Source organism: Camelus dromedarius, chromosome 12, assembly GCF_036321535.1.
Source record: "Camelus dromedarius isolate mCamDro1 chromosome 12, mCamDro1.pat, whole genome shotgun sequence".
In the NCBI taxonomy this organism is placed as follows: domain Eukaryota; kingdom Metazoa; phylum Chordata; class Mammalia; order Artiodactyla; family Camelidae; genus Camelus; species Camelus dromedarius.
In genome coordinates, this window is record NC_087447.1 from 38,641,837 (window position 1) to 38,656,156 (window position 14,320).

Here is a 14,320-nt window from a genome sequence, read left to right on the forward strand (position 1 = left end):
GGAAGCAACTGTAAGTCATTTGTAAAGCAGGGCCGTCTTGGTCTCATCCTGTCTTTAATGCTTGGGGGGAAAAATGCTGATTAATAACATGCAGGTCCAGTTCCACCTACAAAGGATGGTATATACCTCGAAGGATGGTAACTATATTTTGCAAATGAGAACAAAATCAGAACTTTTGCTCTAATTATGTGAAGAGACCTACAGGACCAATGAGACAGAATATTTGGGATGGGGGCTATCTAGGTAAAATTTACTCATTTACTCAGTCACCCTTTCTGGACCTGAATCTCCTTCCCCACCCCTCCCACAATAGGATTTCTCCAACAAATTTTCAGAGGAATATTCATGTGCATGTCTTCTCTAAGGAATATTCTCTGGAGTCAAACTGCTAGGACCAGAAGAAAAAGCTTTGAAGGAGAGCAATGAGACCAAGCAGAGAGACAAAGAACTGTTGAAAATTATTTTTAAAAAGATATGCATATATAGTCACATTACTTCTTATCAAGCTTTCAGAGACTTTACTAGGATGGTTGGGGGTTTGGGAATATGTTCATAAGTTCAGATTTACTTCTGAGCATAGAAACAGCCAGGGAAAACTCAAGATTCCCTCTCCACCCCCACATTTAGCTGGGAATAGCTGATAAGTGGAGAGAGAGATTACATGAATAAATTCAGTATTTCCAATTGTCAAGCCCACGTCCCTAACTGTGCACTGTTGCTTTTAGTCGGTTCTGCTTCTTGCAAGACGAAAACAATGTCTCCAGATGCAACTTCCTTCAACTGCTTTTTCTTTGGTTCTTCTGGAGGTATTAACACAAATATTCTCTCTCTCTCTCTCTTTTTTTTTTTTTTTTTTTGCAAGTTGGACATTTATTCTTAACTATTACGTTAAAAGCAGCAACAAAAGAGTATAAAAATCTTTTTGAGTGTCAGGAAGAGCATTTTACAAATCTTATGGAATTCACTGGGTGCATTTGGTTTGAATATACAAAATCAGGGATAGGCGGGAGAAGTAAATTCTGGGTTCTAGGATGGAGACACAAGCATGAGACATTGCGGTAATAACTGCATTGTACAGAGTCCTCGTATGCGCTGATCTCTTTCCACCTATTGTCTCCTTTAATCCTAGGTCAGTACTTTGGTTAATCCCATTTTATGGATAATAAAACTGAGGCAGATTAGGTAACCAGCCTAAGGTCACAGGGTTAGTGAGTGGTACAGGCAGAACTGGAGCTCGGGTTTTATCAAGTTCACAGCCCATGCTTGAATCTCTACACTAGATCACTGTTGGAAAGACCTTATGGATAGGTCTGCATAAACACCAATGAGAAATTTTTGTGTATGTTTCTCTTTTTGCTTTTTCAGACAAAGAATGGTGCACTGAAAAAATTTACCTTCTTACATAGCTCCAGGATTTCTTAACAGGCTAAAGAAGCGATCTGAAACCACCCAAAATAGAAATCATTGGCTACTTTTTGTAACTAGGAAGAGGTGAGGGCATTGTCTGTGTTAGAAGCAAGCTTCCCACTGCCTTTCATACAGGAGCCCAGATCTGACTCCTGTGTGAGCCACTTTGATAGTTAAGAGACAAGCACTATTAAATGTATTTTGGGAAAGGTAACATACATAAATGAGTAACTCCTGAAGATTTTTTTCTTTTTACATTTCCCTCATGATCAACTATGTCATAAAAAAACTAAATTAGTCTTGAAAACCAGATTCAGAGCTAAAAGATACGTGCTGAGGTTTCGATTGTAACTACTAGGCGCTGTTAAATAAGGCAGCAATAATCTCTCAAAGAACCCAAATAACACAAATTGGGAGCTTTACCTTATCAAAACAGGTTTCAGCTATAAGTAGTGAACTTAAAGATAACTTCCAGGGGCTCAAGAGAATGCGCTTATAATAAACCCTACGGAATTCCAAAGGAAAATAAGCTTCCATTTAAAAAATGGATTTCTACGTTTGAAAATAAAAACACACATACCATTTCCTATTGAGGAAAAGCCTACTGAAAATGAATCAGGTTTTTCCGAGGGCAGTGATAACAAGTGTCGAGTTACCCCTCTTGTCCTAAGCACGCAGGGCCTGCCCGGTGCAGGGAACCAGAGGTCACGCAGCATCGCCTGAGCTGCCCCTCCCCATTTCTACTCTTAACACACCAGCTTCCTTTACAACTCTCAGCCTTTATTCTTCGTTCCTCTTCCCTTGTCTTCCTTTTCTCATTGCTCCTTCTCTGCCCACAGCCTCCTCTCATCCCTGCTTTTCCCCTCATCTTTTCCTCTCTCTGTCTCTCTCCCTTAATGTCTGTGACATGGTATTAAAGTGAGTATACATATGCGTTTCTTTAGTACAGGTCACCTTTTTGAATATTTTCTATTTCTCTGTTCTGAATGGTAAAGAACTCAGTGTTTTGTGTTTCTTTTAAAAAATAACGATTGCTGTTGCTTTTCATCTGTGCGGTTCTTAGTTTTTCCCCCTATCGATTAATAGCTTCATTTGAGACAAAAAATAATAGATCCCAATTCTTTTCTCCCCTTCCTTGAGAGATCTGATTTGATCCAACAAAGAATGTGAAGGCCTTAATGAAAGAGCTGGGTATACACATTTAAGAAAAGTCCTTTCGCTCTATGCTGATGTCTTAAAGACGTTCTTCACGGGATTTGCTTTGCTAACTGATGGATTTCCTCGGGTCTGCCATCTCCAGGGATCATCTACACTGCACCTAGTGATTCTACAGCTCAGGTCCCACTGGGCCATTTTGTCCACAAAGTTGCTGTTGGAAAGGGGTCTTTTTATACAGATTTGTGCTTGGTCGTTTTGATAGGATCTCTGCATCCGAAGTGGTAACCAGTAGAGATTTGCAAGGCCATTTTCTTGACACTGGATATGCAGAAGGTTAGCTATATTCACAGCTTAGACAAGGCTCCCCACATCAGGACTGAGGCTTTGGAAAGTACACTTTAGTTAATGATTGCTGGCAGTACATGGGGGTGACTGTGGAGTGTCTCCTAGGGACCCTCAAATCTGGGAAGTAAGGCTGTGCTCTGAGAGTCAAACTAACACAACCACACCCCAGTGGCCATGCTTAGCCAACCGTGGGCGGAAACCAAGAGGGGCACCAGAGCACTCATAACCCTAACCCATGGGACCTGGATGTCAGCTCATGGAGGCTGGGAAGGGATGGGATCATTCTTTAGGAACCAAGAGCCTCAACAGTTGAGATGGTCTGGGTTTGGGGAAAGGCTGAGCAAATTTGTGGACTATTATATGTAGGAAAGGAAAGCCCCAGCAGCCGTGTGTGGTGATGCCCCCCTGGAAGCTGCTGGGGTCCCACAGGCTCCAGCTCTCCGGCCCCTTTGGAAGGCATGAGCCTAATGCAGGAAAGCCAAATCTCTCCCCTTTTGCTCTTTCCATGATCTCCAAGCATTCCTCCACTTCAGACCTAGTTTCTGCTCCAGCTCATCTATAGGGAGACCTATGCTTTGATCCACCAAAAGCAACAATTCAAGCTACTGAATTGGGAGGCAGTCACTCTGATAGAAAGCCGGTGCTTAGGGCAATGGCTCCTAGATCCAAACTCTGTCCGCCCCCACTACTGTACAATGCTGAGCGGGCTATTTAAACTTTTCATGTCTCAGGCTTCTCTCATCTATAAAATAGGGATGATATAGTAGTCTTTAACATTGTTGTGCAGATTATATAAGGCCTGTGAAGTACTTAGAATGGTGCCTGGCATGTAGCAAGCACTAAAAAAAAATTAGCTATCATCATTATCTTTCCCAGAAGACCTTGATCAACTTTTCTTTTTATTAATAGCTTATGAGCTACGAGAATTGGAGAATTCTTACAGAATTATTTCTTCTCAAAATGCTAATTGATCTAAATGTAAATAAAGTCTTTAACAATGGATAGAAATGAGAGAATGAAGATGTATAATTTCAGAACATTTTCCATTTTTATTTAGTTCTCTAATGACCTCTGAACACATTGGATGTTTAAAACCTTAAGTTTCACAGATTAATGCTTTTGGATATACATAACAATAGCTAACACACATAAACATTATAAACATATATGTATGTGTGTGTATGTGTGTACATGTATGTATACACACATACACATATATCTTCACTATGTATCAAGGAGGCATGGTACTATTTTACATATACTAAGTCATGTGACTAGGAAGGGCAGAGGCAGGATTTGAACCCCACCTGCCTCCCCAGTCTACTTGGTCTCCATAAACTTTGTTAGAATGCCTTCAATCCAAGGAGAGGGAATAGATGGACCGGCAAATCCAAGGACCACCTTGGATTGAGGTTAGATCATAAACTCAATACCCCGTTGGCATCTGTTTCCCTAGAGAAAACCCCCCCATATGGCCTGGGTGCCACATTAGGTTCCTGCTAGTGATTATTCCAGAAAACAATCACAGACTTTTCTAAGGTACACAATTGTGTGTTCCTAATTAAGTCTTATGAATTATTTCAAGGAATCTCTTCAGAATAATCACTGTTTCACAAAAATAAGAAGACCACGACTCCAATATAAGGTACATTATCTCCTACCCAGGGAATCAAGCTGAGTAATTAGAGTTTAAGGCAGATCCAATTATCCACAGCACACAGCCAGATTAAAAATCGGAGCGACGTGAGGAACAGAACCCGGAGGAACTCAGAAAGCCCAACTGCCTTAATTCCTGCAACTGATGCTTGGACTGAATGAGCCACCTTTCATTTACCTGGCCCTCTCCCACCCTCACGTCCACACGTCCTTACCTTGTTCACAAAGTTTCTTTGTCAGGGAGCCCTCATCTTGAAAATAAATGATGCGTTTCTGTACGATGCTAGCCCTGTGGGGAAAGAAGACACAAACATGTGGTGAGGAGGGCAAGTCTGGGGGATGCCAGACCATTGCTTGTCCACCTTCAGCTGTGTGGCTTTGGGTGAGTCCCTCTGGCTCTCTGTGCCTTGGTTTCTTCATTGGTCAGTCAGCATTAATAATAATATCTACCTCCTAGGATTACTATAGGAACTAACAAAATGTATGTGAAGATGACTGGATAAAGAAGTTGTGGTATGTATGTATGTGTGTATATATATGTATGTGTGTGTGTGTATGTATATATATATATACATACACACACACACACATACAATGAAATACTACTCAGCCACAAAAAATAATAAAATAATACCATTTGCAGTAACATGGATGGACCTATCATACTAAGTGAAGCAAGCCAGAAAGAGAAAAATACTATATGCTATCACTTACATGTGCAATCTAAAAATAGGACACAAATGAACTTATTTACAAAACAGAAACAGACTCAGACTAGAAAAGAAACTTATGGTTACCAGGGGGGAAAATGGGGGTGGAGGGATAAATTGGGAGTTCCAAATTTGTACATACTAAATATTATATACAAAATAAACAAGGTCCTACTGTATAGTGCAGGGAACTATATTCAATACCTAATTAATAGCCTATAATGAAAAAGAATATGAAAAGGAATCTATCTATCTATCTATCTATCTATCTATCTATCTATCTATCTATATATATAACAGAATCACTATGCTGTACACCAGAAATTAACACATTGTAAACCAACTATACTTCAATTTTAAAAAATAGTAAAATAAAATTTTAAAATAAAGTGTACTTATAGATCTACAATACAAAAGTTATATGTTGACATATGAGAAAAAACCCTGTATATCAGGAATTTAGCATACACCTAGAAACAACTCAATAAACATTAGTAATGGTGGGGTTGCTCGTGGTGCTAAAGAAAGTGAACTAACAGCATTTTCAACAACTTTTCTCAATGGTTCATTTACTCCAGTTTTGTATCAAACTATTGAGGCCATTTATAGATCAACCAAATTCAAATCAGGGAAGCATGTCAAATTCTCTTCCTGAAGGGGAAAAAAAAATCCTAAAAATATATTTTGATTTGTTCTGAAAATGTCATTCTCTATCTTTCCTGAGAGTCTAGACAAAACTGTCTCCTACGTTCTGAACAAAGACAACTTCAGCTGTTAGAGCTCCCTCTTCAATGTGTCAAACTCAGGATCTTAGAATCTGGAAAGAATACTTCGAAGTTGAAAAATGACTTGCTTTTGGCCCGCACATATTTTCTCTTTAATCTAGGATTGCAGAGACATGCTACTTTTCCTTGAACCCACTCTGCCGTCTATTTGCAGCTGGCCTTGCAGAGACCTGAAACTCAGCGTTCCAGTAATTTGAAAGTCCACAACACTTAACGTTGAGACGCTGTTAGTGGATCTTGAGCTGTTTCTATTGATTTTCTTCAGCAATGCTACTCAATCAAAAGGTAATTTTCACTTTGATTTGCCCTATGTCACAGATAAAGGGAGTCTGGCCACCCTGAATGCGGGGTAGAGTCACAGGGAGCTGCCCTGGGTCACAGGATCTCAGCTCCAGGAAGGGGTCCACGTGTGCAGGATCTGCAGAGTGCACAGGCGGTTTTCCCCATGGTCTGGGCCTTGGCCAAAATGACTTTCCAAAGGAATGTCTACTGTACACTCAGTCTCGCCCCAAAGAATAAAATTGAGGCCAGCCTACCGATGTCTTTTACAGTCTTTCCTCTCCCGAGAGAGAAAAGATATTGAAATAAATGAATGAAATAGACTTCCTGTCAACACAAAGCTACTGTGATCATTTATCCATTCTGTTGACCATCAAGCAGACCATTTCTTCAGGCCAAGAGAACACTCTGGAGAACGCTCGCTCACCCCAAAGCCAAATAACAAAGCCTTTTGTTGCTGGAGGATCCCATCACCTACCACTGTGCTTTCAGAATGTTCCCCAGTGAGAAGTGCCTGAGGGAGCCCTGTGGGGGGCAAGGACTAGGCTTATCGGGAAGTCTCCCAGGCCCTACATTCTTGCTTCAACCTCACTTCAACCCAGAGCAGCTTCCTCTCCCACGTGTTTTCCTATTGTATTTGCTGGTGTATTTTCAACAAATAGTTGTTAGAAGTCTGCTTAGTGGCCAGACATTGGCCAGGAACACTGTCACGAACAAGACAGATGGGGCCACTTCCCATTCTCAAGGCTGCCAGCATAGTGGGGAGAAAACATCCAACGATGAAATCTTCAGCTAATCAGTTAACACACCCGTCATTAAGTGCTGAACGGACAAGCCTATGGGGTGTGGGAGAGTCTAACACAGGGGGCCCTGACCAAGCCAGGAAAGGCTCCCTGCAAAAAAGGTGGCTGAGCTTAGATTTGAATGAGTAGAAGCTAATTAGGCAAATGGGAGGGAGAAGCAATGGAGAGGGCATCCTTTGTAAGGTCCTTGAGATGGGGAGGGCCACGGCTCACTGGAGAACCATGAGTAGTAAGCCAGGTTCAGAGTGTGAGATGAGCTGGGGAGGTGGGCAGGTCCCCAGCACCCAGAGCCTACAGGGAGATGGCATTTTACCCCAAGCTTGATGGGAAGTCTTTGAGGAATGAGCCCTGAGGAGTGAGATGATCAGAGGTGCCCTTTTACAAGAGCATTTGGGCCATAGAGTAAAAATGGACTAGTAGGTGATGGCAGTATACAGAGCTCCCATGAAAATCAAATTTTGTTTCAATAAAATTCTCTTGATAAAATGGTCTGAAAACACCCAATCTACCAGGGCAAAATACAAGCTTATCATGGTATTCAAGGCTGTTCTTAAAATTTCCCCCAAATACCCCTCTGGCTTTATTTATTGCCATTTCACGCCATGCTCCCTGGGTTCCAGACTGTGAGAAGTCTATCCCCCTTGTGTGAACACCGCTCCACTACGCCCTTCCCTGTGCTGTTTCCTCTCCCAGCATCTCCTATCACCTGTCTTTGCTCGCATCTGTAACAAATGCCCTGAATTTTCTGCCTCCTGCTGCAAATAGGAGAACGATGGCAAAACCTACGCTTTAAAGGCTTGATTATGCTTAGAAAAATTAAATCACCTCCACATTTTCCAAAACTATCATCATAAAAATTTGAGGGGCCAGAGGTAGAAAATATGTGTTTCCTATAAGATATCTGTCTCTTTCATGCTTTGTTTTATAAAGTCAAGGTGGCCCTCTTTTTGATAATAGTTGTATCTCCTGAGCCCTTACTTTGTGCCCGTCACTGGGCTAGGGAGGCCCTTCACTATCGTATATATAAAGATAATCTTTAGCTTCTATATCTTATGCTTTACATATACTACAAGTCCTCAACTTCTTCATCCAAAATCCTTGGACTAGATGTGTTTTAATTTCAGAGTTTTTCAGACATTAGGAAGTTAAGATGGCAATAGGCCATTAACATCCCCATAATCAAACACACCAATATTCTGCAGCAGAATGTAAGAAGAGTCATACTAAGTAAATAAAAGCCATAAACAGCTTCACGCCAGTTTAGGTCAAGTTTGGCAAACTTATCAAAATGCTCTTGTTTTCAGAGGGATGAAGATGAGAGTTTGTGGCTAGTTTCACCCCTATCTTACAGGTGTGGGCAACTGAGAAGCAGGGAGGCTAAGTAACATGCTCAAGGTTTTGAAGTTTCTACACCAAAATCCACGTCTGTAGTTAGACGGAGGGCCCTGTGACTCAGGAGAGGTGCGAGGGGTGGGGAGTATAGATACGAGGGTCACTGGGGCAGAAGAGCTAAAGCTTTTGAAAGACACACAGATGGCCAACAGGCACATGAGAAGACGCTCAATGTCACCAATTATCAGAGAAATGCAAATCACAGCCACAATGAAGTATTAACCTCACACCAGTCAGAATGGCCATCATTAAAAAGTCTACAAATAATAAACGCTGAAAGGGTGTGGAGAACAATCTGGAGATTCCTTCAAAAACTAAAAATAGAGCTACCATATGATCCAGCAATCCCACTCCTAGGCTTCTATCTGAAGGAAACTCTAATTCAAAAAGGTGCATGCATCCCAATGTTCCTAGCAGCACTATTTACAATAGCCAAGACAGGGAAGCAACCTAAATGTCCATTGACAGATGAATGGATAAAGATGTGCTATACAAATGCTATGAAATATGACTCGTCATAAAAATGAATGAAATAATGCCATTTGCAGCAACGTGGACGAACCTAGAGATGATCATATTAAGTAAAGCAAGTCAGACAAAGACAAATACCATATGATATCACTCATATGTGGGATATAAAAAAGTGATATAAATGAGCTTATCCACAAACCAGAAATAGACTCATAGACATAGAAAACAAACTATAGTTACCAAAGAGGAAAGGGGTAAGGGATAAATTAGAAGTTTGCAATTAATATATACACACTACTATATATAAAATAGATAAACAGCAAGGACCTACTCTATAGCACAGAGAACTATATTCAATATCTTGTAATAATCTATAATGGAAAGGAATATATATATTATATATATATATATAATATATATATAAATCTGAATCACGTTGCTGTACACCTGAAACTAACATAGCATTTTAAATCAACTATACTTCAATTTAAAAAAAAAGAGCTGAAGCTTTGGAGTGGCTGACATCGCCCAGGGAAAGTGTGTGGAGTGAAGAGAGAAGAGGGTCTAGCTGAGCCCAGGACTTTGAAGGCCAGCACTCACCCACAGACAGAGACGCCAGCAGAGACCAAGACTTTGGTCTGCTTGGTTGCAGAAGACGTTTCTTTTTATTCATTTGGTCAACTCCTGAGAGAATTTTATATTCTGAGAAAATGCATTTCATTTTGAGTCTGTTCCCATCAAAAGTATAAAACTCAGTGGAGATTTATAAATCATATTATAGTTCGGAAAAATAATAGCTTTACAAGATGAAAATGCTGTTAGTAAGAATTCCCTCAGCATTTCAAAATGACAAATTTCTCCCATTCTGTGTTGCAATTTGGCAGGCCTGTTGCATAGCATTTATATACCGATACACTGAATGCTCTCTTATCATGAAAGAGCGTGTTAAGGAAGTCTAAATTAAATTTCTCAGTATGTAAGCTTCTCCAACTTTGGAATATTGAGGTTCTAAATAACTTACTAATCATTTCAAAAGTTTCCTTTTAAGCCTAAAGTGGAACATTTCCAGTAACTCCATCCTGAATCTTTTGGATGCTCGTATCTTTTCTGTCTGAAGAGTTTCTTCAATTTGCTGTTCTTTGTCCAGTGGGAATATGCCTGCTGGAGTGAAGTTAGAGTTGGCCAAGTTGTGGGTTTGCTGTCTAGAGCTGAAAAGGCCTGGGATCCCTGCTCCCACTGAAAAGGGACAGGGAGCCTTTAGAAATTCAAGGATTTGGGAGATCAGGCCATGAAAGGAATTAAGAATACACTGGAGTCCTCTGCGGCTGGGTCACTGCCATGAAGAGACAATTCACGTAAGGTCCTTATGACACGCACATCGCACAGAGTAAATATTCAGTAGTGGCAGCCACCACTGTGGCTGTTGTTAAATCACCAGCCCCTAACCAAGTGTCTGACACATAAAAGTGCTTCATAAACAGAAGCTATTAAGATTGATGTCAGGTCGGTCTCCTTCGCTTGTGGAGGGAGGAGTGAGCATGCTAACTTGGTCAAATGCTTTGGTGGAGATAATGAATGACTAAAAGGAAGCTCAGGTTTGTGGTCTCCAGACTACTTTTGCCAACCCTCTTCCCGATTCCAGTAAAATCCCTATTACTGAGCATTTCTTGGAATACTTTACAAAAGTTGTCTATGATCTCAGGGATGTTTTCCATAGAAGCAATCCAGTTTATAACCAGTAACATCTCCTTCCTTCTACCAATGAAAGAACAACTCTGTAGGAGGATGCAAGAATAAAATATTAGAGTCACAGCAATGGTACATCAGGAACCGAGATGCCTTACTTCACTCTGCAAGTACGCCAAGTGCTAATCTCCTGTTACTCAGCAAATATTCACAAAAGCTGGGTGCTTCCCCTGATCCAGACTCTTCCCAATCTTTTATATGATTTTATGTGTATCTCAAGAAATGCTGTGGTGTCCAGGAGTTAACAGGCTTCTTGAAGCTTAAGGTAATGTGCCCCTGGGAGAGGAACAGCAAAAGCTTATCTGCAGGGCTCTGTCCATAGCGCAAGAACTCCATAGCTGCCCATCGGTAAGGTCACAGTCTGTGCTTGGGGTCACAAAGCTGTAGATTCAGAGACTGGTATAGTTGTCTGCCATTACTGCAAAGAAGCAATTCTAGTAAATGCTAGGAAATCTAGCTGCCATGAGATTTCTCCTGCTTATCACTCATTCATGAAATACTTACTGAGCACTTATTATGTGTCAGACACTTTGCTAGGAGCAGAAATTCAAAGATGAATAAGAGATGGTACCCTCCAGTAAGAAGCTCCTAGTCCAGTGGGGGAAAAGAGAGAAATAAAAAGGAAACAGGAAGGCAATGTAGAGCGCAATCATGGAGGAGCCATAGGGTGCAGAAATAACTAAGTTCACCCTGGCCAAGTGGCAAGAGGAGGCAATGACCCCACAGGTCTGAATTGCAGAGGGCATAGAGAATCCAAGAGACACGTTGTAGAAAAATTTCCAAGGACTTAGTAACTTACTGGATCTGGGACAGAAAGAGGAGGTTGAGTACAAGACCTTTTATTTATTTGTCTGTTTAACAGTTAAGCACACTTTAAGTGCTTCATGAATATTAATTCATTTAATCCTTCCAACAACCCCATGAGGTAGGCACTAATATTTTCCCTGTTTTACAGATGAGAAAACTGAGACAGATGAGGTAAGTTAACTGACTCCCCATGGCAAACCCCAATGGCCAGAGGGAAGATTGGGGGTGCCAGTGACTGAAACAAAAGAGAGAGGGGCAAGGAAGAATTTTTATTTAATTTTTGGAATTTCTATCGAGATCGTTGTAGCTTCACATACAGTTGTAAGAAATAGAGAGTATACACTTTGCCCAACTTTCCCTAATGGTAACATTTTGCTAAACTTCAGTATAATGTGATAACAAGGAAACTGACAATGATGCAATCTGCCAGGCTTGAGACTGGTCACAAAACGGTGCCATAGGATTAGATGAGGGCCAGATCATGCCATTCTACAGAAACTCTGCCTATGACAAGCTGCCACATTCTAAGACGAAACGTTCCCAAATGACTCTCAGAATACCTACTATGCTAGAACCCCAAATGGAGAATCTCCTACGAGCACTGCAGTAACTCAGAGGCAGGAGGCCATGATGCCGGAGGTAGAGCTGGGGGACTTACTGGTGGGAATGAGGTCAGTCAGGACACCTTCTTAGAAAGATGCCACTGGAACTGGACTTGGAACCCCAGAGGTGGAGTCTGTAATCAGGGAGGAGTTTTTTTGCAGGAGTTAGAGCTGCACCTAATCCATGGCCTCGGATGGAACGCCATCTGCTCCGGGCAGACTTCACCAGAATCTGGGGAATCAGCTCCACGCAGTGCTGCACGTACACTTGCAGCTTAGCTAACAACCAGAATCTGGCTAAGAGGTCAGTTAGGTTCTTAACAAGACTATATTCCACTCCCAACCTGGAATGGCCAGTGGATTTCTCGAGTTCTTGATTCACATTATTGAACAGACTTACATCTACAAACCTCTGGTTCAAAGTTCATCAAAAAATAGAGGAAAACTAGTCTTAGTACTCAGTTTATTTCTTCTCAGAATGACCCTGAGGATAACAAGCTTATCATGATTCCATTTTCTTTTATTATTGTCCCATTTCAGACATCATTGTCAGATATCTTGTCAATACTATTACTCTAGCACTTTAAATTTTACCCCCTAAAAATCCAATGGCAAATTAACAATGAGGAATTGATCTTCATAACACAAGATGTGAAAAGAAAAGACTAAAACTGGATTATGTTTTCAAAGAACTAATTTAGACATGAAAGGCATTAAAACATTTACTCAAGTTTTTATTTAACACAGTAGGTTCCACAAAGCTGTGTCAGGAATTAGAGTTACAAAGATGAGCAAGATATAGTATGTGTGACACCAAAGAGCTGACAGCCAGATAAGGGAGAGATATGCATCACAATACTGCATAGCAACTAGTAGAGTCTACCCAATATCTACTCCTTCCATCTGCCATGCTTGCAGAGCCCTCATTTTTCGAGGAGTAGTACTAGGTAAGCCAATCATGACAGTCCTGTTCCCACTTTCCCAGCCTTCCTTGCAGCTGGGGAAGAGGGTATGGCATATGACCCAAATGTGACCTCATAAAGGAAGATTGTCAGCTTGAAAGGTAAACCTGAGAATGTTTCGTTTTTCAGCTTAAAGAAATTGATGACCCACCCTGTCCTGTCCTTCTTTTTCCAGCCTTGATTATAAACACGATGTGTGAAACAAGGCAGCCATTTTGTGACCATGAGGAAAAGACCAACAAAACTCGGAGACCCTAGCTCTGACATCATTCAGCTGCTGTCATTCGTCAATGACATCACTTAGGTAGCAGTCACCTACCTCCAGCCTTCTTGTTATATGAGAAAAATAAATCTCTATTTGTTGAAGCTATCATTGGTCAAGTTTTTTAATGAATGCTGCTCTCAAAAGCATGCCTAACTGACAGAAACAAGTATGAACAAAGTACTGTGGGAGTATGGAAGAGGGCAGTTCAAATGCTAAGGCAGAGCAGGTTCTGCTGACCCTTTACACCAGGCCGGGAGATTGTACTGGGGAGCCACTAAAGGGCTTAGGCAGGCTTCGGGGCAGGGATACTTTGGTCAGCAGAGTCTGGGAGAAGAACACTCCAGATGCCTTAAAAGAGGGCTTGGGTTTGGTGGGTGGGAGGTCATACTGCCTTTTTCTGGGACTTTCCATGGCATGCAGGGGACAGGCACCTGCTCACAGTGCCTAGGAAGAAAGCAGCCGGCCTGCCAGTGCACTCCAGTCTGAAAGAGACACGGCTGTACAGGGAGGGGGCACGCAGGTGCGAGTTTGACAGGAAAACACAGGAGAGGGAAATACACTTTTTTTTTTCTCTGGAGGGGGCTTTCACATGCCTAGAAGCATGTGAAGAGTCAACAGTGGAAACCCTTAGGGATACCTGCTGGATCACTGGCTGGAAATTTGTCATCTGTTGGAAAAATCTTAAATAAACTTACAAGGACAAAAGAAATAGATTGCAGGATATAGTCCCAGTTGTGGAAGCTCTGACAGGCAGGCAATTCTGGTTAGTGATCAGGACCATTTCACATTTCCTTTTTTTATCAAACTTATCCATTTTTTTCCAGCATCTTTTGACCCTTAACAGGTTCCTCCCTCTGGCTTAAATTGTCCATGGCATTTCTTAACCTTAAAGACATACATATGTGTCTAATCCTTAAGCCTGGAAGGGGGGG

The 14,320-nt window shown here is 41.4% G+C and overlaps 1 protein-coding gene across 4 annotated transcripts in view; it reads right to left on the reverse strand.

Annotated features, from left to right (window-relative positions):
• The window catches only part of SPON1 (spondin 1), a 391,445-nt gene that overhangs the window by 132,771 nt on the left and 244,354 nt on the right, over positions 1 to 14,320 (reverse strand). For all 4 annotated transcript variants that reach the window (XM_064492555.1, XM_031459977.2, XM_064492554.1 and 1 more), the window contains one exon: positions 4,782 to 4,855. In XM_064492555.1, coding sequence (XP_064348625.1) covers positions 4,782 to 4,855 — 74 coding nt within the window. The remainder of the gene's footprint in view (positions 1 to 4,781; positions 4,856 to 14,320) is intronic.